The 21919-nt window shown below is 43.9% G+C and overlaps 1 protein-coding gene and 3 long non-coding RNA genes across 4 annotated transcripts; 3 read left to right on the forward strand and 1 right to left on the reverse strand.

Annotated features, from left to right (window-relative positions):
• Window positions 1-1563: 1563 nt before the first annotated feature.
• LOC136357258 (uncharacterized) lies at window positions 1564-3759 on the forward strand. Its single transcript, XR_010742464.1, has 3 exons — window positions 1564-1983; window positions 2303-2383; window positions 3509-3759. It is a non-coding gene; the product is annotated as an uncharacterized lncRNA (long non-coding RNA).
• A 567-nt stretch (window positions 3760-4326) lies between these two features.
• LOC136357407 (uncharacterized) lies at window positions 4327-5085 on the forward strand. The gene has a single exon (XM_066312662.1). The coding sequence runs from the start codon at window positions 4327-4329 to the stop codon at window positions 5083-5085; it is 759 nt and encodes a 252-aa protein (XP_066168759.1).
• A 509-nt stretch (window positions 5086-5594) lies between these two features.
• Window positions 5595-8171, forward strand: LOC136357259 (uncharacterized). Its single transcript, XR_010742465.1, has 3 exons — window positions 5595-6193; window positions 6513-6593; window positions 7719-8171. It is a non-coding gene; the product is annotated as an uncharacterized lncRNA (long non-coding RNA).
• Window positions 8172-17079: 8908 nt separating this feature from the next.
• Window positions 17080-19352, reverse strand: LOC136357260 (uncharacterized). The gene is made up of 3 exons (XR_010742466.1): window positions 18444-19352; window positions 18223-18294; window positions 17080-17196 (listed from the first exon to the last, which is right to left on the reverse strand). It is a non-coding gene; the product is annotated as an uncharacterized lncRNA (long non-coding RNA).
• Window positions 19353-21919: the final 2567 nt, after the last annotated feature.

Raw genomic sequence — 21919 nt, forward strand, 5'->3', positions numbered from 1 at the left:
TGCACTTTGTAAACATAGAGAGAATCAATAAAGTCGTCATCCACTTTAAGAGCTCTTCGATTTGTGTTTACCGAGTTTCGGCGGTCTAACCGGCGATCTACCAGCGGTCAGATCGGTGGCATACCGGCGGTCGGACCGGCGGCAGCGACAGGCGTGGCAGACTTCGGCGGTCAGACCGGAGGTTCAACACCGGTCAGGCCGGCGGCATCCACTCGGTCAGACCGGAAGATCAATCTCGGTCAGACCAATCTCCGTCGATTTCGAGGGTAACTTTTATTTCCGCTAAAAGTTTTCGGTTTTTGGGTATACCAACCATTCACCCCCCTCTGGTTGGCTTAGTTCTTGTGATTCGATCCTACACGCAGATCTGGCGGCGACCCTTCTTCCCTAAGATGGAGCCGCTCGTCTCCCTCTCCCCAACGGTTCTACCGGTGGCGAAGGCGACGGTCGGCGGCAGCGGCGGAGCTCAACGACCGAGATCGGGGGTGACGACGAACTCCCGGTATGCTCCTTCCAACTCCGGTCGCCGTCTCTCCAAACTCCCGCGTTGAAGGCAACGAAGCATCTCGGGAGGACAGCCAAGCGACGGTTTCCTCTCCCCTCCCTAACAAATTCTTGACGAGGAACAGGTGACCCATTTTGGCTCCCCGTTCTTCCTTTGGTCATGGGAGAAGTAAATGTGGCATAGAATCTTTTATGTGGAAGGTTGAGGCAAATGCCACCTAGATGCATTGTGAATGGCCTTATAGTGAATAAGCTGGATACCTTCATGTTCTTAATGAAATGCAAAAAGCGGTAGTAATTTATTTAACAAGGAAGTGATATTGTATTATAAATCAGTTTATCCGAAAAATTTGACAGATGTAACAATAGTGTAATCATAGTGTAATTACATCGCACCTTGAATGTACCTACAATACAACTTGCATGTAACTTTTAAAAAATCTTGCGATAATATGCTACTTTTACGAAGTAGAGGTTATGGGACTAAATGTCACATCCTGATTTTCGTTTCAGGATTTATAAATTATTTAATAAATTAATAATAGAATTTATATTAAATGTTCATTAATTTACAAAGAGCATTTCAGTAATTATCCACATATTAAATTAATCATTAAATGGTCTAATTATAATTTTGTTAAGTACTTTGAGTGTCCAAGTATGTTCAAGATTTTTCTTGGAATTATTTGAGCATTGGAAGTATTTTTAACAATTCAAAGATCATTTAAGTGATTATTTTAATTGGGAAAGTAATAAAATCCTCCTCCTCAGCTTGGGCCATTTTCGGCCCATTCCTTCCTTTCCTTCCTCTCTCTTCCGCCGGCCCAACCTGAGCCGCCTCCTCTCCTCTCAGCCCAGCCGGAAAAGTCTACTATTCCTCCCTGCGCTACTGTTCATCTTCCAGCTCAGGCAGAGCCCGAGCCAGCCGTGCCGTGCACAGTGCCGCCGCCTCTTCCTTCCAAATCTCGCCTCCCCGTTGCTCCTTTTTCCAATTTAGTTGAGGGGAAATATTCCTCTTATCCTCCTCTATCTTTACCCCCAAAAATCGGAGCAAATCGTTGAGTATCTTATCCGAATCGAACTCGTTTTCGAGTTTATCTCCAAAACCGAGTTTTTGATTTCCCGGATCGATTTCTTGCGGGAGGAGTCCGATCTCTTCAATCCAAGGCTATAAATAGGACCCCCTAGTCCTCCTCTTTCGTTTGCCCCCTCTCCCGTGGTCTCCCGTGCCTCGTAGCGCCGCCGCCACGTGCTCCGCCCCGCCGTCGTCGCCGGCCGAGCTCCATCCGCGTCGCGCCGCCGCTTCCGTCGTCGCCGCCGGTCGCCGTCACCGCCGTAAGGTGCGCCGAGGTGTGGAGAATCCCGGCCGCCTGACCCCCGAAGCCGCTGATCACCGGAGTCCCGTCGCCACCGCCGACCGAAGCCGCGCCGCCGCTAGACCTCGTCGCCGGCCGTCGTCGTTCGTCGTTTGGTTCGAGGGTGAGTACCGTTGGGTTCGTCTCGTCGTCCTCTACGTGTTCATGTCCTCCAAATCCGCAGCCGGTCGCCCTAGCTCCGGCGAGGTCGCCATCCGAGCCGGCCGCCTTTGATGAGGTCATCATGACGTCATCATCGTTTTTCTTTTTCCTGTTTTTCTAATAGATTAAATCTTCGGAAATTCATAACTAAATCATCGTAACTCGGTTTTGAGTGGTTCAAGTTGCTAAATTCATCTAAAATCATGATCTACATGTTTGTTTACTTTATATGTACTGTTTATTTGGTTTTTATTAGTCTTTTTCTTCGTTTTGCGTGTTAGCTTGTCGTTTCCGTCGTTGCGAAGGTTCGTGAGTGCGCCGGAAGTATTCAAGAAGATTAATTGAAGATCGATTATTGCAAGGCAAGTCACACAGATCCTAAACACAATCCTTTGAGCATGTTGATCCTATATTTAAATTCTCTATTTATTTCAACTGTGCATTTATTTTCGAATGTCACCGGGTGGTGTGAACTTATTCCTTTGTTATGGCCAATTTGCATTGATTACTTTATTCCTTGATACCTTGGGTTATTATAACTTGACTAGTTGGGCTTTATATATTGGTTCAGCTAGATATTAGTTATGATTGCTTAGCCATGCTTAGAAACATTAGCACACTATTGGGATAACTTATGACTCACTATTATTTAAGGATGGCTTAATGATAGTTCACGATGGTTAATCGTGATTGGTTAATTAATTACTTGCCAACTAAAACTTGATAATGGTGGGTTGTGAGCACATGGTTTTGAGAGTCGTGCTCATGACAATTAAGGACCGGTTCGCGAGCTACTGTTGTGAAACATTTATCGTGCCAACCACAAGCCAGCGTGGGCAACGGCTTTATCTTTTGTGTAGCGTGATTCATTATAGTGCGCCAGACTGAGAAGTGGCGAGAAGTCCACGGGGGTCGCTGGGGAGTCCATGCCTTGTTTATAAGGGGGTGATTATGATCCAGGAAAGGTGCGCTGTAATGGGTTATGTTGTGCAAGGGGTATTGTCACAACTCTTTTCCGAGGTACCGTGGTGGTATTGAGGCACATGGTGACATGATGTGGGGTTGTGTCTTGTGGGTACAGTGGTACACCTCTGGCCAGAGTAAAACTATTCGAATAGCCGTGCCCGCGGTTATGGGCGGGTTGAGCAATGTTTTTCGTGATTAGTCTCACACCTCTCACAATAATTATGGATGTTATACTTGGTAATAATTTGCTTAGCTCCTGGTTTGGAGTTAGATCTGTACAGCCGGGTATGGTTGTTCAGGATGGTTGGGCCTGTGCAGCATGGGTGTGCTGTTCAGTGTTGATTAAAATTTTTAATTAATTACTCTATTGTTTTACTACTCTTAACTCTTTGCTAAATGCTGCTTTCGCAAATGAGCCTATATTATGCCATCCTTTGGTATCCTTGTGCACTTGCATATTTGCTGTGTGGCTTGTTGAGTATGTCATATGCTCATTCTTGCAATAATCAATCAAACCTCAGTTGAAGATAAAGGATCCAGAAGGAGAAGACGTTTGGCTTATACCCCAGTTGAGCTGCCTGTGGGAGTGGAGCTGAAGCCATCGCTAGATCGTTATTCCGCTGCTGTTTTCTTTTCTTTTGTAAGTATGTAACGTTATTATTATGATGGATTTGTATATTAAATTGTCAGTTTGTGTACCTCGGCTGATTCCTGGACGAGGATTTTATGCACAAATAAGTTCGGAAATTACTAGTGAATTTCCGGGCGTGACAAGTTGGTATCAGAGCCATCTCGACTGTAGGATAAGCCAAATGGTCAAACCTTAAGGACAAATCTTCCGAAAACATAATTTGTGAAAATTTTCCTTTCTTCCTTATCTAGAATTCTTTGCAAATCGTTTTGTCGTTCTTCCCCCTTCCTCTTTCAACTTGAGTAGTCGTTAATCTTGATGGAGAAACTCGAAGACGTCGATGTTGTCAACTTCTGCAAGTCAAGTGGATCGAGGAATAAGAAGATGATAGTCGAATCTTAAGTGTTCAGATAGAGTGAAGTTTGGAACCTATCTTAGAACCTATGCCGCCAAAGTGTCTTTGAAGAATAGTTAGTAGGGTAGAACGCTTGTTGTTTGCTTTGTGTGTAGGTATGGTTGCATTCCCATCATTGGAGTAGTTCATTGATGAGTGTGTAACTATACTAGGTTGCTTGCTTAATCAACTTGAACAATATAATGGTCTACACACATCAGATCAGTGTTAACCTGGTTAAGGTCTTGTCTTTAGTGTAACCCCTCTCCTTCTACCTTTTCTAATCTGCATCAGAATGGTGGGATCATTTCCGGATGAACAGAGCAGAAGGACAACCAATCACCTGGGAAGAGTTTACCGAAGGATTCAAGAAGACACACGTACCTGTAGGAGTTGTTGCTTTGAAGAAGCGTGAGTTTAGGGCTTTGAAGCACAAGGATCGTACCGTGGCAGAGTATCTTCATGAGTTCAATCGTCTGGCACGTTATGCTCCAGAAGATGTGCGTACTGACGAGGAAAGGCAGGAGAAGTTTTTGGAAGGCTTAAAGGATGAGCTGTCAGTTATGTTGATCTCTCATGACTATGAGGATTTTCAGCAGCTGGTTGACAAAGCAATTCGACTTGAAGACAAGAAGAACAGGATGGATAACCGTAAAAGGAAAATGACTGTATTCCAGGAGGCACAGGATAGTAGCCAGAGGCAGCGTATCAAGCCACTCCAAATTGGTGAATCTTTTTCTGCAGGTCAAGAACAGTCACAACAGTTGGGCATCAGTGGTGAGATCAACTCAGAGACTAATGCAAGCAATGAAGACAATGATGAGCAAGCTACTCAATCAGTGTCATTTCAGCAGGATCAGTCTCAAGAAGATAACAGTAATGGAAGGGAGCATCGGGTGTGTTTCAATTGTTATGAGCCAGGTCACTTCGTAAAAGAGTGTCCGAAGCCGAAGCGTCAACAGCCACAAGGCCAAGTCAACAACATTGTCCTCACAGGAGCAAATGCAGTGCCGGTTGCATCTCAAGGGATACAGCTCAGCCATCAGTTCCAAAGCAGCAGTAGCTTTCTTTAAAACCTTAGAATAATTATTGGAGTTGTGGAATAAAAGATAGACTGTAGTTTACCTATGCCTTTTTCTTTCTAGCCGTTCCGAATCTCGGGACGAGATTCTTTGTAAGGGGGGTAGATTTGTCACATCCTGATTTTCGTTTCAGGATTTATAAATTATTTAATAAATTAATAATAGAATTTATATTAAATGTTCATTAATTTACAAAGAGCATTTCAGTAATTATCCACATATTAAATTAATCATTAAATGGTCTAATTATAATTTTGTTAAGTACTTTGAGTGTCCAAGTATGTTCAAGATTTTTCTTGGAATTATTTGAGCATTGGAAGTATTTTTAACAATTCAAAGATCATTTAAGTGATTATTTTAATTGGGAAAGTAATAAAATCCTCCTCCTCAGCTTGGGCCATTTTCGGCCCATTCCTTCCTTTCCTTCCTCTCTCTTCCGCCGGCCCAACCTGAGCCACCTCCTCTCCTCTCAGCCCAGCCGGAAAAGTCTACTATTCTTCCCTGCGCTACTGTTCATCTTCCAGCTCAGGCAGAGCCCGAGCCAGCCGTGCCGTGCACAGTGCCGCCGCCTCTTCCTTCCAAATCTCGCCTCCCCGTTGCTCCTTTTTCCAATTTAGTTGAGGGGAAATATTCCTCTTATCCTCCTCTATCTTTACCCCCAAAAATCGGAGCAAATCGTTGAGTATCTTATCCGAATCGAACTCGTTTTCGAGTTTATCTCCAAAACCGAGTTTTTGATTTCCCGGATCGATTTCTTGCGGGAGGAGTCCGATCTCTTCAATCCAAGGCTATAAATAGGACCCCCTAGTCCTCCTCTTTCGTTTGCCCCCTCTCCCGTGGTCTCCCGTGCCTCGTAGCGCCGCCGCCACGTGCTCCGCCCCGCCGTCGTCGCCGGCCGAGCTCCATCCGCGTCGCGCCGCCGCTTCCATCGTCGCCGCCGGTCGCCGTCACCGCCGTAAGGTGCGCCGAGGTGTGGAGAATCCCGGCCGCCTGACCCCCGAAGCCGCTGATCACCGGAGTCCCGTCGCCACCGCCGACCGAAGCCGCGCCGCCGCTAGACCTCGTCGCCGGCCGTCGTCGTTCGTCGTTTGGTTCGAGGGTGAGTACCGTTGGGTTCGTCTCGTCGTCCTCTACGTGTTCATGTCCTCCAAATCCGCAGCCGGTCGCCCTAGCTCCGGCGAGGTCGCCATCCGAGCCGGCCGCCTTTGATGAGGTCATCATGACGTCATCATCGTTTTTCTTTTTCCTGTTTTTCTAATAGATTAAATCTTCGGAAATTCATAACTAAATCATCGTAACTCGGTTTTGAGTGGTTCAAGTTGCTAAATTCATCTAAAATCATGATCTACATGTTTGTTTACTTTATATGTACTGTTTATTTGGTTTTTATTAGTCTTTTTCTTCGTTTTGCGTGTTAGCTTGTCGTTTCCGTCGTTGCGAAGGTTCGTGAGTGCGCCGGAAGTATTCAAGAAGATTAATTGAAGATCGATTATTGCAAGGCAAGTCACACAGATCCTAAACACAATCCTTTGAGCATGTTGATCCTATATTTAAATTCTCTATTTATTTCAACTGTGCATTTATTTTCGAATGTCACCGGGTGGTGTGAACTTATTCCTTTGTTATGGCCAATTTGCATTGATTACTTTATTCCTTGATACCTTGGGTTATTATAACTTGACTAGTTGGGCTTTATATATTGGTTCAGCTAGATATTAGTTATGATTGCTTAGCCATGCTTAGAAACATTAGCACACTATTGGGATAACTTATGACTCACTATTATTTAAGGATGGCTTAATGATAGTTCACGATGGTTAATCGTGATTGGTTAATTAATTACTTGCCAACTAAAACTTGATAATGGTGGGTTGTGAGCACATGGTTTTGAGAGTCGTGCTCATGACAATTAAGGACCGGTTCGCGAGCTACTGTTGTGAAACATTTATCGTGCCAACCACAAGCCAGCGTGGGCAACGGCTTTATCTTTTGTGTAGCGTGATTCATTATAGTGCGCCAGACTGAGAAGCGGCGAGAAGTCCACGGGGGTCGTTGGGGAGTCCATGCCTTGTTTATAAGGGGGTGATTATGATCCAGGAAAGGTGCGCTGTAATGGGTTATGTTGTGCAAGGGGTATTGTCACAACTCTTTTCCGAGGTACCGTGGTGGTATTGAGGCACATGGTGACATGATGTGGGGTTGTGTCTTGTGGGTACAGTGGTACACCTCTGGCCAGAGTAAAACTATTCGAATAGCCGTGCCCGCGGTTATGGGCGGGTTGAGCAATGTTTTTCGTGATTAGTCTCACACCTCTCACAATAATTATGGATGTTATACTTGGTAATAATTTGCTTAGCTCCTGGTTTGGAGTTAGATCTGTACAGCCGGGTATGGTTGTTCAGGATGGTTGGGCCTGTGCAGCATGGGTGTGCTGTTCAGTGTTGATTAAAATTTTTAATTAATTACTCTATTGTTTTACTACTCTTAACTCTTTGCTAAATGCTGCTTTCGCAAATGAGCCTATATTATGCCATCCTTTGGTATCCTTGTGCACTTGCATATTTGCTGTGTGGCTTGTTGAGTATGTCATATGCTCATTCTTGCAATAATCAATCTAACCTCAGTTGAAGATAAAGGATCCAGAAGGAGAAGACGTTTGGCTTATACCCCAGTTGAGCTGCCTGTGGGAGTGGAGCTGAAGCCATCGCTAGATCGTTATTCCGCTGCTGTTTTCTTTTCTTTTGTAAGTATGTAACGTTATTATTATGATGGATTTGTATATTAAATTGTCAGTTTGTGTACCTCGGCTGATTCCTGGACGAGGATTTTATGCACAAATAAGTTCGGAAATTACTAGTGAATTTCCGGGCGTGACGCTAAATCCCCTTAGTTGTGTGTGTGTTGTAATTTTCTTCTTCTCCACTTGCATGAATCTTAAAGCAAATCTAATAGTTTCAAAATTACATGAAAGTTACCTATCAGTTACATTGTAATTAAATGTAAGTTACAATTTAAGTTACACAATGTAATTACATTACTATTGTATATATTTAAGTTTGATAAATTTTTAGTAGAAAGTTTGTCTGATAATTGTATAGCTAGTCCCTTATAAATTATAGAACAAATTTCATAAAAATACATGTACTTCATTCAAATTATTACAAAACTATAGATTTAGCATCTATAAATAAAAAATAAACATTTAAGGCTAAGTTATCAGAAAACTATCAATTTTAGGGCCTATATCCATAACACTACTGATGTTATGTTTGACATATAAACATCCATGTTTTGTGATAAAATCGGTAGTAAGCATATAACTTTTCATAACTCTTACTAAATATATAGTTTTGCGATACTTTACCTTTACCTTAAATATGCAGTAGTGAGATAAATTTGGAGTAAAATTTGTAGTTTAGAGATACATTATTTTAAATTTGTAGTTTTATGATAATTTTACCAACATATATGTAGTTTTATGGAATTCACTTTAACTTCTAATTATTTTCACGGCTAAGTAGTTTTATGGAATTTACATTAACTTCTAATTATTTTCACGGCTAAGTGCGAACATTAGTTATTTAGTTTGTAGAAGAGGGCAATACGGACAAACAATTATGGCTAGTTTTAATAATCACCAGAAGTGAGTGGTTGAAGCAAAGCTTAGCCTGGAATGTGAATCAGTGACCGGCTAGCAGAACTTTCAGGTCCATTTCATCTGTCCGGTGTTTTCCAGATAAGAAACATAAAGTCAGACGATAAAACAGAAAAAAAAATGTGAAAATTTTGTGCATACATTGGCTTCATTTCGACGGCATCTGTCGCACAGTGAAGGAGACTTTGTGTACATACATTGGCCGTGAGTTGATGCTGATCAGCGAAGGTGAATTTGGACACAAAAACGTTAAATTCATGCAGGTATGACGACAGCGGCTCAGAGCTACTACCGTCTGTTTAGAAAATCAAAAGCATAATAAGCAAGGGTAAAAAACTAGAATATACCATCCATTAATTCAGAGAGAAAACAAATAAGGTTAGACTCTCTCGGGCAATTCGGGAGGCGATCGAGAAGGCGAGAAGCATACAGGCTCTTGAGGAGAGGTTGCCCATGGCGACCACGGCAAGGTCGCCCATGGCGACCATGGCGATCTCGTGGGGGTTTGCGCAGGACAAAAGTGGGCTGCAACGTCTACATACGATTTTGAAGCGCAGATGGGTATCTCGTTTGTGGGGAGGTTTCAGCCCGAGAAGAGGGTGGCTAGCCCAAGCGGGAGGGCTGAGGCCCAGGAGAGATGGGGGCCAGCAACAGAGTTCGTAGAGGAGGAGGAGATTGGCTCGGGACATCGATTGTTGTGGATTCGACTAGGGGAATCGAGTTCTATGCAGCTAGGGTTCGAAGCAAGGAGGGGAGAGGTAGAGAGATTGGCGGCGGAAGCAAGGGGAGGGGCTAGGAAGACGAATAGTGGGGAGATAGATTCCCCGCGCTCAACCCCTGTTGGGATACGCGTAGACTACGATAGCATAAATCAAAATTTTCTATCGCGTCAACCAGGTGTTTACACCAAAATTTGGCACCTATGGACGAAATAAGGGAAAATTGCTAAAGTTTGAAAAGTGACGGGTTTCCTTCACAGGGCCGGTCAGACCACAGGTGTGTGGGCGGTCTGACCGGCTAGTAGGGCCGGTCAGACCGCAGGTATTTGGGCGGTCAGACTGGCAGGGTCCGAGTCCGAGTCTGTTTTCGTCGGATCTCGGGTTTCCTTGCTCGGGAAGGCATGTTTCGTGTTTCCTTTAGTTTCTATCCCGAGTTGGACGTGGAGAAGGGCCTGTAGAGGGCAAGACCAACCCCTATTTAAGGGACAAGGTCGGTTCATTGTAAAACTCCCGAATACAATTTACTTGAATCGTTCTTTTACTATGTTTTCTATTTTACTCTAGTTTTAGTCCATCTTTATCGGTTTGCGCCATAAACCGTCCGCCGCCGCTGCGAGAGTGCGACACCTCTTTGTAGGTTTGTCCTGAAAACCTTCCGTTTTGCCCACGATACGGGCAGTTATCCTCATATCGATCTAAATCGGCCTAGAGGCTGATTTTGATCTCTAAATCGGCTTCGCTAGCCGGTTTAGCTGTTTTTCTACGAAACCCATCTTGATTTGGCCGTCTGGCTAGATCGAGGTGGTTGGTGACTCCATATCACCGCAAGGCGTTTAGGTGTTGCGATCGTGCTTGTCGACTTGTCACGAAAAGTTGCCAACACGATTTTTGGCGACTCCGCTGGGAATCGATCTATTCGGCTTTGTTATAGCCGAATATTTTGATCTACTGTTCACGTTGTGATCTTGCTTGATCACGCTCGGGTGTCGTCGTCGGTTTAGTTTTCTGGCCGAATTGTTTTGATTCAGCGGAATTTGTGATCAATAGCAATAGCAATCGGATTGTTTCTGTACAAGCCGATCTGCTACACACGGTATAAAAAAAATTCAGGCTATTAAAGCCGATTTATTACTGCACACGGTCATCCAGAGGTACACGTGTGAATAAGGCCCTATTTAGATGGGACTAAAACTTTTAAGTCCCTATCACATCGGATATTTGAAAATTAATTATAAATATTAAACGTAGACTATTAATAAAACCCATCCATAATCTTGGACTAATTTGCGAGACGAATCTAATGAGCCTAATTAATCCATGATTAGCCTATGTGATGCTACATTAAACATTCTCTAATTATAGATTAATTAGGCTTAAAAAATTTGTCTCGTGAATTAGCTTTTATTTATGTAATTAGTTTTGTAAGTAGTCTATATTTAATACTCTAAATTAGTATCTAAAGACAGGGACTAAAGTTAAGTCCATGGATCTAAACACCACCTAAGGAGCAAGGCAGTAATACTCGTACACCCTAGCAGTACACGGCTATTTTTAATTAGGGAAAGCAACAGCCGATCTTGATTAAAGATCGGTTAATTGTTTTTGCTACGTGCTCATATCAAGTATACCAAGGAAGTCAAAAAGACCGTATATTAATTTATTCGGTCAAATATTTCGGCTATGAGCTATATGGCCAAAATTAATCAAGGAATTTCTTCATCAACTATGGCGAGCGGGAACGGGTTCAACAGTATTACTACACAATACTTCAGGACCGATCAAGGCGTCGTGAGAGGAAACGTCCCGCTACCTCAAGTTGTAATTTCACTTCGATTCGCCCAACCCGTCCTTTGCTATTCAAAACGTTAATAATCATTGTGTAGATGCATATGCTTCTTCTAGTTTTGCTCCTATACAATATGCTTATAATGCTACGGGGGGTCAATGGGTGATTATACAGCCGATTACACAGGAATCGGCTATATGCAAAACCGAGCTGACGGTATGACCAGTCGTGACACCGGTCTAACCGCATCCTTTGCCGGTCAGACCGTGCCCACCATGGCCGGTCAGACCGTGTACTACGCCGGTCAGACTGTGCCTACCATAGCCAGTCAGACCGTGCCCTATCCTGGCCAGATCGCGCCTCCTGTGGCCGGTCTGACCGCACTACTAACCACCGGTCAGACCGGGCCATGGGCCGGTCAGACCGGTTCCCTGGGAGATTCTCTAGGTTTTCATACCACGACTAGCAATATTGATTTTAATTATTATTCATCACCTGTTAATACTATTAGTCATGCTACTCCACATATCCCTAATGCCTATAATGATATTAATAGGGGATATCCTCCCGATACTAGGTATGGCCAATATAACAATATTGTGCCGCAACAACCACCTTTTAGGCCACCAAGTCCACCACCAGATCCACCAAGGCCTGAAACTGTGGAGGATTGGTTTAGAAATATTATCAGGGAGAATTTAGCAAAGCTAAGGAATCGCACTAGGGAGTACCAAAAGCCGTATCCTGATTATTATGACATTTTCCCATATCCTCGTGATTATAAAATTCCTGAATTTACCAAGTTTAGTGGTGAGGATAGTAGGACTACATGAGAGCATGTAGATCAATTCTTAGCGCAATGTGGTAGGGTTAATAGTGATATTTTTAAATTACGCTTGTTTTCTTTATCTTTGTCCGGCAAATTCTATTAGTACTTGGGCTTAATTAGAACAAAAATTTCATGATCATTTTTGCACTGGTAAAACTGAGCTTAGGTTGTCTGATTTAACATCGGTTAGGCAAAAATACAATAAATCTGTCGTTGATTATATTGAAAGGTTTAGAGATATTAAAAGCCGATGTTTTAGTTTGAAAATAATAGACAAAGATTTGGCCAACATTGCATATGATGGATTGCTTGATTCTATTAAAGAGAGGTTGAATGGCCAAATATTTCTTGATGTTGATCATGTGTTGCATGAAGCTTTGGCTTAGGAAAGCCGAGTGGATGATAATAGCTTAAATGCTAATTTAAATGATAGTGCAATATCATGTGTAGCCGAACCAAGCGATGGTTCGGATTGTGTTAATAATTTGTGCAATGATGCCATAGTGATTATAGCCGAATCAAATGTTGGTTCGGATTGTCTTACTAGCTTGGATGATAATGCAACAATCATTATAGCCGAATCAAGTGTTGGTTCGGATTGTGTTACTAATTTAGACAATAATGGAATAGCCGAACCAAACGATGGTTCGGATTGTGTTGCTAGCTTAGAGAATAACATCATTGAAAATATAGCCGAACTAAATGACGGTTCGGATTGTATTACAAGCAAAAGTGAAATAGCATTGTCACCTAAGACCGAGTCACAAATCGGTTACGTGGATGCTGGAAAAAATGATGACAATGTCTTGCGGGATAGTAGTGAAATAGAATCCAAAGTAGCTATACATACATATCAAATGCCGTATCCTGAACATGTAGATTCGGTCCCATACCCGCAAGGATTTGAGGTGTCTAACTTCACGAAATTTACAGGTGAGAATGCTATGACTACAATGGAGCATATCGGCCAATTTATTGATCAATGTGGTAAGGCCGGTAGTAATGATTTGCTTAAGTTAAAATTGTTTCCTCTTTCTTTGTCAAACTTTGCATCAACATGGTATAGTTTACTTGCTCCTAATTCAATTTCTACATGGTCACAAATGGAGCATGAGTTTCATGATTATTTTAAAGATACAAGCTTGATGGAGCAAAGACCGATTGATACTTCATCGGTCACTTGTGAAACTATTTCGGTTACATCTATGCCTAAGACCGGAATTGTTAGTGATCCTCTCCCTGTTAGTTTTATTGATGTTGGCAAAAAGAAAGGGAAAAGTGTTATTATTGGGGATCCTCGGCCCAAGAATAGGATCAAAAATGCGAAGACCGAAGATCATAAAGTTGCAAAGGATGAGTCATCTAGATCCCAAAAGACCAAAAAGCCGAAGCTCACTTTTGAGATGCTTATGGCTAAGTACAATAAAGGATTAGCCGGTCAACGACTTGATAATCAAACTAGTAATTCAAAGAGACCAAGATCATCTTGTAGGAAGGGATTTGGTCAAACACCACAGCAATCGGAGCCATCAACTATGCCAACTCCATACAAACCTCCGGTTGTGATGCCATGATATCCATATCCAATGTCATTATACGGTTATCCTTTTATGTATTATATGCCATGGATGACTCAACCACCTATGTCGTTTCATCAAGAGTGGAAGGAATCACCTAGGACAGTGCCAAATCATTCATCTAATTCAAGACAAGATTGTTTCTCACAAAAGAATCGATCCGGTAGATCAAAGGTGAAAAATGTGAAGAAGGTGTGGGTGAGGAAAGAAGCCAAAGCTCTGGAGGTTGTTATCAATGAGGAGTCTCAAGATGTTCATGAAACTCACTGGAGAAGACTGAAGCCGACGCCGTTGATGTCGACATCGGCGGTCTGACCGAGCCAGCTGGCCGGTCTAACCGCCAGACTACGGCCGGTCTGACCGACCATCCTAGCCGGTCTGACCGGGCCCAGAGGCCGGTCTAACCAGGGGGCATTGGAGAAGAGTGGGAAAATTGAGAGCAACATAGGAGCTTCCACTTCGATCAAAAATATGAAGAATCATTGCTTAGCTCCTGGAAAACAACCACAGCCGAAGTGGATACCTTCTGGCTTATCTCGCTCTCAAAAGAGGAGGCTACATCGTCTTCGAGCCATAGGTCAAAAAGAAAAGGAGGCCGAAGATGTGGAGAACAAAACATGTAATAATTTAGAGCCTCGGACGACACCTAAGTGAGTGTGGAGACCTAAAGAAGTAAAAGTTAAAAGATCGGTGATTTCACGAAGTAGTGATGGATTCAATTTGATGAGAGAAGAATCATCGGTCATTAGAGATAAGTCTCCTTCACATGATGCTATGGATGTTGGTGCGGTGTTCGTCTTGCCTTCGAAATCGTGCAGTCGAGAAAGCCGATTTTGCTTGGGGGCAAGACATTAATATGCTCATAAGGGAACCAAGAGAAGATGAACGGCGATGGATACAATACCACATCTTTGAGCCGCCGTTTATTGGATGCTAAGGCAAGGTATGAGTTTATTGTGTTCATCATCATATTATATGCCTATGCCATGTTAGAACATTGCTTACTGTCTAGCACATGTGTGTGTTTTTGCTTATCGAATTGATATTATACATACATGTTGCAAATGCCAGTTGTAGGTTGGCATATAATTTGTTTGAAGTATGATTTGGCTCATGAGTTTTTGATATTTATTTAAAGCCAAATCATATGTGTTTTTATGGATCACCATATGATATATAGATTTCATATTTATTGCGCCATGAAAGTTTTGCTTATTAGTAATTCGGCTAATGTCAATGGTCAATATGATGATTTGCTTTAGAGTGATTTTCTTTAGGAACATTGGCATTGTTAATATTTTACATACATGCTCAAGCCGATTACTTACATTTGTAGTTTATTGGAATCTATGCATGTGACACATATGACTTTGGTGATTCATTATTGATCATACTTCAATTGGCTAAGTGTTTTGATGCCATGATGATTATTGTTTCAAAAGCCATTTGAATTAGTATTTATCTAGACATGTTAGTTAGATGTTTTAGTTTTCATATGTCTAGAGAGAAGGAATTTTGGTCCAATAATTTGATACACCAAGCATCTGGCTATTATGTGAGGAAAAATTATATACTAAAGGCCGATGCTTGATTTTAAAAATTTGGACGAAATTGGCAAAGTCATAGACCAGGGGTAATCTGACCGGCATTGCATGACCGGTCTGACCGGTGGTACCCGCGGTCTGACCGGCTCTGCATGGCCGGTCTGACTGGGCAGACAGGGCGGTCTGACCGGCATTGCATGGCCGGTCTGACCGATCCTAGACAGGAGGCTGGGGGGCACGTTACAATTGATTAAAAGGCCGAATTAATTGTGAATTCGGACATTTGTGCCCATGAGTTAGAAATAGCTTGGAGAATTCCTTTGATTATATATTTGAAAGATCCTACACTTAAGGTTGATCGGAAGATTCGACGGCAAGCGTTCAAATATTATATCGCCGAAAAATAGATGGAGTATTACTTAGATAATGATCAATCTAAAGTTGCTAGGAGAGTAGTACATGAAGGGATTCGTTAAATTCATCAATCGGCCCGTAAGATAAATTGGTTGCTTAAGAGAGTGGGGTTTCATTGGCCGAAAATAATTGATGATTGTTTCAAATGTTATAGAGGGAGTGAAGCTTGTCAACGGATCGGCAATGTTCATTTGGCGCATGTCGCTATATTGAATCCTATCATCAAACCGTGGCCGTTCCGACGTTGGGCTTTGGATTTCATTGGTCAAATTTATTCTTCGTCATCAAAAGGGTATTGGTTCGTGCTAGTTGCAACGGATTACTTCACCAAGTGGGCTGAAGCCGTGCCGCTCGAGAATATTACTTGTATGGAGGCTAATGGATAAGCCGAGTCGAGTAATAAAACATTGTTGAAATTGTCGTTTTGCCAGTTGAGGTAAATCTTGGCTCTCTTCGGTATTTCAAGCAAGACGACTTGTTAGTTGAAGATTACAAGACCTTGATGGGAAGCAATTTTGAAGACGTCATCGACAAGCGTTTGCAGACTTTGAAGGAGATGAAGGCACTTCAAGATGGTGTTTTCATAGAGCAATTAATGGGAAATGTTTGAAGAAATACTTCCCGAGCATTTGGTAAGATGCTTAGGAAGTCCTATGGCCGGTAATTGAATTATCGCCCTGAGATAACATGTTCTATGCTTTTAGGTTCACGTATGTTCACCAAAAAGGCAGGGGGGCATGTGTTTACACCCAAATTTGGCACCTATGGACGAAATAAGGGAAAATTGCAAAGTTTAGAAAGTGACGGGTTTCCTTCACAGGGCCGGTCAGACCACAGGTGTGTGGGCGGTCTGACCGGCTAGTAGAGCCGGTCTGACCGCAGGTATGTGGGCGGTCAGACCGGCAGGGTCCGAGTCCGAGTCTGTTTTCGTCGGATCTCGGGTTTCCTTGCTCGGGAAGGCATGTTTCGTGTTTCCTTTAGTTTCTATCCCGAGTTGGACGTGGAGAAGGGCCTGTAGATATTCTGGCTTGTGGTTGGCACGGTTAATGTTTCACAACCGAAACTCGTGAACCGGTCCTTAATTGTCATGAGCATGACCATCAAAACCATGTGCTCACAACCCACCATTATCAAGTTTTAGTTGGCACATTGATTAATTAACTAATCACGATTAGCCATCGTGAGCTACCATTATCATGTCCATCATTAAGTAGTAGTGAAACATTAGTTATCCCAATTGTGTGCTAATGTTTCTAAGCATAGCTAAGCAATTATATCTAATACATCTAGTTGAACCAATATATAAATCCAACTAGTCAAATTATAACCCGAGGTAATCAAGAAATAGGGTAATCAATGCAAATTGGCCGTAACAAAGGAATAGGTTCACACCACCCGGTGACATTCAAAAATAAATGCACAGTTGAAATAAATAGAGAATTTAAATATAGGATCAACATGCTCAAAGGAATTGTGTTTGGGATCTGTGTGACTTGCCTTGCAATAACGGGTCTTCAATTAACCTTCTTGAACACTTCCGAGGCACTTACGATCCTTCGAAACGACGGAAACGACAAGCTAACACGCAAAACGAGAAAAAAGACTAATAAAAACCAAATAAACAATACATATAAAGTAAACAAACATGTAGGTCATAATTTTAGATGAATTATGAGACTTGAACGGCCTCATTCTGACTTCATATGAATCAATTATGAATTTTACAAGATTAATTCCAATTAATGCCTATTAAAGAAAAGACTATTCTAAATTAATTAAACAATTTACAAAAGATTTATAACTGAGACAAAAGATTAAAGCAACCTCTGGAAATAGATTAGATTATATTTTGTAGATGACATATATTAAAAAGGAATAATATGCCACTGAAAAGAGAGAACGGATTTATATCGATTTTGGGCGGCTGAGATTAATCTTGACCGAGAGTTGACCAAGATCGGATGGCTTAGATTGATCTGGCAAGCGGGCCTCACGAGATACCGACTCAACGAGTCAATTCTACGTGACACGGGATCACCCTAATGATCAACCGAAACCGGCGAATGGAACCGGCGGCTCTGAACAGCTCTAAACTAAAGGACGACTCAACACGGGCGAACGAACGAAGCACGGGGAACACCTCGTTCGAACGAACGAGCGAACAACTCAACAACGGCTGCGACTAAACCGGTGAGCTAGACACGATTCACGGTAAAGCCCCGGTACGGCAAACAATAGGCCGGTAGGAATTTAGGGATGCACCTACGGCTAGACAACTCAACTACCAAGCAACGGACTAAAGCGGTGGCTAGGTTAAAGCGGCACACAACTGCGACATGACGGCACTAGGGCGACTTGACTCGGCTAGGCGGCGGCGACTCGGCGGAGACACGCGGCTAGGGTTAGGGCGACGGCACAGCGACGACGACACACAGCGACGGCAGATGGTGGCTACGGTAGCGGAACGGCAACGACTTGGCATGCACGAGCAGCAGCAGCACGGCTATGACTAGGCAGTTAGCAACGGCGGCACAGCGGCGGCTACTCAACGACACAAACAAGAGATTAAAACCTAAACCAAGGGAACACGAATAGAAATCTCACCGAACCAAAACGATTGGAGAGGGAGAGATGACGACGGCGACCCGGCGGCAACACACGGAGACGACGACGATGCTAGACAAACAACGGATTAGATTGAATTAAGGCCCTAGGGAAAAACTTACACCGGTGAATGACATAGGAGCGGTAGTTGCCGGCGAACCACGACATAAATATGCAAACAGAGGGCACCGGGAGAAAGAGTGTGAGGCGACGGTCCTTACCAACACTTACGCGACGACGGATGGCGACGGAAGATGGCCGGCGACGAGATCGGGACAGCGACGAGGTACTGTCCACGGCGGCGACGACTTTCCGGCAATGTGCGGCGACAACGGAGGGGTGGCCGGGTTTCACTTCGCAGCTGCGAATCCAATGGAGGCAGCGGCGAAGCTTGGCGATGACGGGAGGTGCAGCAAGGCCTCGCCGGAGATCAAAACGCGACGGCGAACTTCGGGTTGACGGCGAAGATGGAGCTCCGGTGGATTTCGGCTTCGGGGAAGTGGAGGCCGGTCTTCTTCTCCTCCTCGCGAACCCAACGGCGGCAGCGGCGACCGAAGGCGACGACCACAGCGACGGCGCGGGGCTGCTGGAGACACGGCGGCGACGGCGGCGCTCCGGTTCACGTCGACGGGCAACCTCCGGTGGGATTTGGCACAAAATAACCAGTGGCCGGGGTAGAGGTCGACCTTGCGAAGCCGATGGAGGTGGCGGCGCAGGAAGGAGGCAGATGAGGCGGCGGCTAGGGGCGGCTGTAGTGGCGCCGGCGCTTGGAGAGAGAAGGAGAGCGCGGGGAGAGCGTTTCCGGCGACGGCGGAAGATGGAACTTGAGGGGATAGGTAGAGGACGACTAGGGGGTCCTTTATATAGGCACGGAAGCTCGGGTCCGGGCCCAAATCGACGAGAAAAAAATCGGGAAAGTCTAGGGTTCTCGCCGGAAAAAGGAAGGATTTGATCCGCGAAATTGGAAAGAATTTCCATATAAAATTTTGAGGATTTCTTGGGGAAAAGGAAGAGGAGATTGAGAGGATTCCATTCCCGCAACTAATTTGGAAAGAGGAGCAATGGGGAGGTCGGATTGGTGGGAGGAGGCGGCGGCACTGTGCACGAGCACGGCTGGCTCGGCTCTGTCTGGAGGAGGAAGATGGAGTACTGTAGTGCCAGGGAGGTAAATCAGACTTTGGTTGGGCTGAGAGGAAGGGAGAGAATGGGCTGAATTCGGCCCAAGCTGAGGAGGAGGATTTTTATTACTTTTCCAAATAAATTAACCAATGAGATGATCTTTCAATTGTTAAAAATACTTTCAATGCTCAAATAATTCCAAGAAAAATATTAAACATACTTGGACACTCAAAGTATTTAAAAATATTAAAACCAGACCATTTAATGATTAAATTATTAATTAAATAATTGCTAAACTGTTCTTTGTATTATTAAAATTAATAATTGAGCTCTGAAAAATTCGAGAAAATTCCAGAGAGTATAATTAATCATGGAGAATTTAATAAAAATTAAATCCATCCATGCTTTATATTTAGGAAATTTTATTTCCCACATTTAACTTCACTTGTAAATTAATAAACATTTAATATAAATTCTATTAATAATTTATTAAATAATTTTTAAATCCTGAAACAAAAATTCAGGCTATGGCAATCACTCGGGCCTCCAAGGCCCATAGGACTCCTATTCGAATCCCTATCCGAATTAAGCTCGTATTGGATCTCTATCCAATCCCCTTATTTCGGCCCATTAAGCGTGCGACCCTGTAGGTTCAATATACTCGGCTGTAACCTGAAAACTCATTTTCGGTTCACGTGTCAACAGCGGCCCCTAGCAGAACGTATTGACCCACCGGGTACACATAAAGATCATATCGGCTGAACCTCTAGTGTATACTTGTATGAACCCCTTTGCCTCACGATATCGATTAAGCTCAAAGCTAGATATGTGCCATCCTCTAATAGCTCAATCATTCACTCGAACCTGTTGATAGATTATATAACTTGTGATTGACTCCTTAATCACCTTTGGCATGGCCATGCACTTCCATAATCTACAACATCGAGGGGCCCAGAGATATCTCTCCATAGGAGGGGCAAATCCCATCTTGATTATTCATATCCCACTACATGTTTCATAGCATATCCGAAAACTATTTTTATAACTACCCAATTACGGAGTAGCGTTTAGCAATCCCTAAGTAAGCTACTACACATGTTGAGAAGCATGATAATCTCATGTCTAAGGATTCAACACCAACACTCAATGAGATCACTGAAGACACAACACATATGGCTCTTGCAGTGTCTCATGTTGGGTCTATCCAACAACATGTTCACCAACATGTGTCCACATTATTAATTTGGTATCTCTATACCATGATACATGAGACATGATCATCAATTAATACATGTGCTGATCATATAAACATATTTGTTCCACATATGATATTTGATCAGGGATCCTTTAGAAATAGTAACAAACAACATAAAGAGTCTCATTAAAGAAATTTCAAGGAACAATGTCGGATAAATATGTAAACATAGTATGTGATACAATCATCTCTATGATTGCCTCTAGGGCATATCACTAACAACCCCGTGGACGTGCAGACTTGTGCAGCGGCTTGCAAGCAGCAGAGACGAAGCAGCGTCAGCCATCTCAGAGCTCCAGGGCGTGGAGGCCGGTGCAGAGGTGGACAAGAATGACGACGGTGCCAAACCGTGTTGCTCCCCGTCAGCATGGTTTGGATGTACATCGGCATGCCTGCTTGCATATGAGGAGCAGCAAAAACGCCATGGACGAGCATGGTTGCTGGTGGCTGGAGCGGGGCAAGGGCAGAAACACCGTTGTAGAGGAGGTCTGGCACCCATGAGGACATATCTATGGTTGCAGAAAAGAGCCACTCAGCCACGCCGCAACTAGGTGATCTAGGAGGAGCGAGCCGCTGCCGCCTGTGGACCTGCCGCCGGCCGGTGGGAGGGAGAGGAATAGGAATTGGAAAAGGAACCACCGACGGGCTCACGCTTCTTGCCGCGGCTTCCCATGGCTGCCTCCTTTCCTCTGCTTCTCTCGCTTGCTGTTGCTAGGAGGTAGGTAGGTGGATGGTGGTGGTAATGGTTCAGGCGTAGATGACGCAGGAGGAGAGGGCCATGAGGAGGATGGCCACTTTCTCCTCCTCCCCGAGGCGTCTCCTCCGCCGCATCCGCCGCCGCTGCTTCAGCACCACCTCCTTCCCGAACCCCACCATGCGGAGCTCCATGGTCACCTCCTCCCCTCTCTCCCTCAAGCTCTTCTTCTTCTCCTACTGCTCCGCGCCCTCGCCGGCGTCAAGCCCCAACGCCTCCCGCCTCTTCTTCCGGTACCGGATCCTGCACACATTGCCCAGTGACTGGATCGAAGCAGAAAACACAGATCGGACGGATCAACCACCTTCACCTATGAGCCACGGATCCAGTAATGAACAGAAATATCAGCCATGGGTTCTGTCACACCCCAATCTGGCACCGCCGTACAACGGCACCTAATAGGAGCGTGTCGTAGGAAAAACGGCGCGAACCGCTTCCTACGAAACCGCGATCACAGTACCAGTCCCAGGACATAGCGCTGGTACCCACGGTGACAAATATGAATCATTGCAATCCTTAAATTAAATAGAGGACTTATTTACCTTAACTTAGGTTGCAGCTCAGGATAG

The sequence above is a fragment of the Oryza sativa genome, chromosome 7 (assembly GCF_034140825.1).
Source record: "Oryza sativa Japonica Group chromosome 7, ASM3414082v1".
NCBI lineage: Eukaryota > Viridiplantae > Streptophyta > Magnoliopsida > Poales > Poaceae > Oryza > Oryza sativa.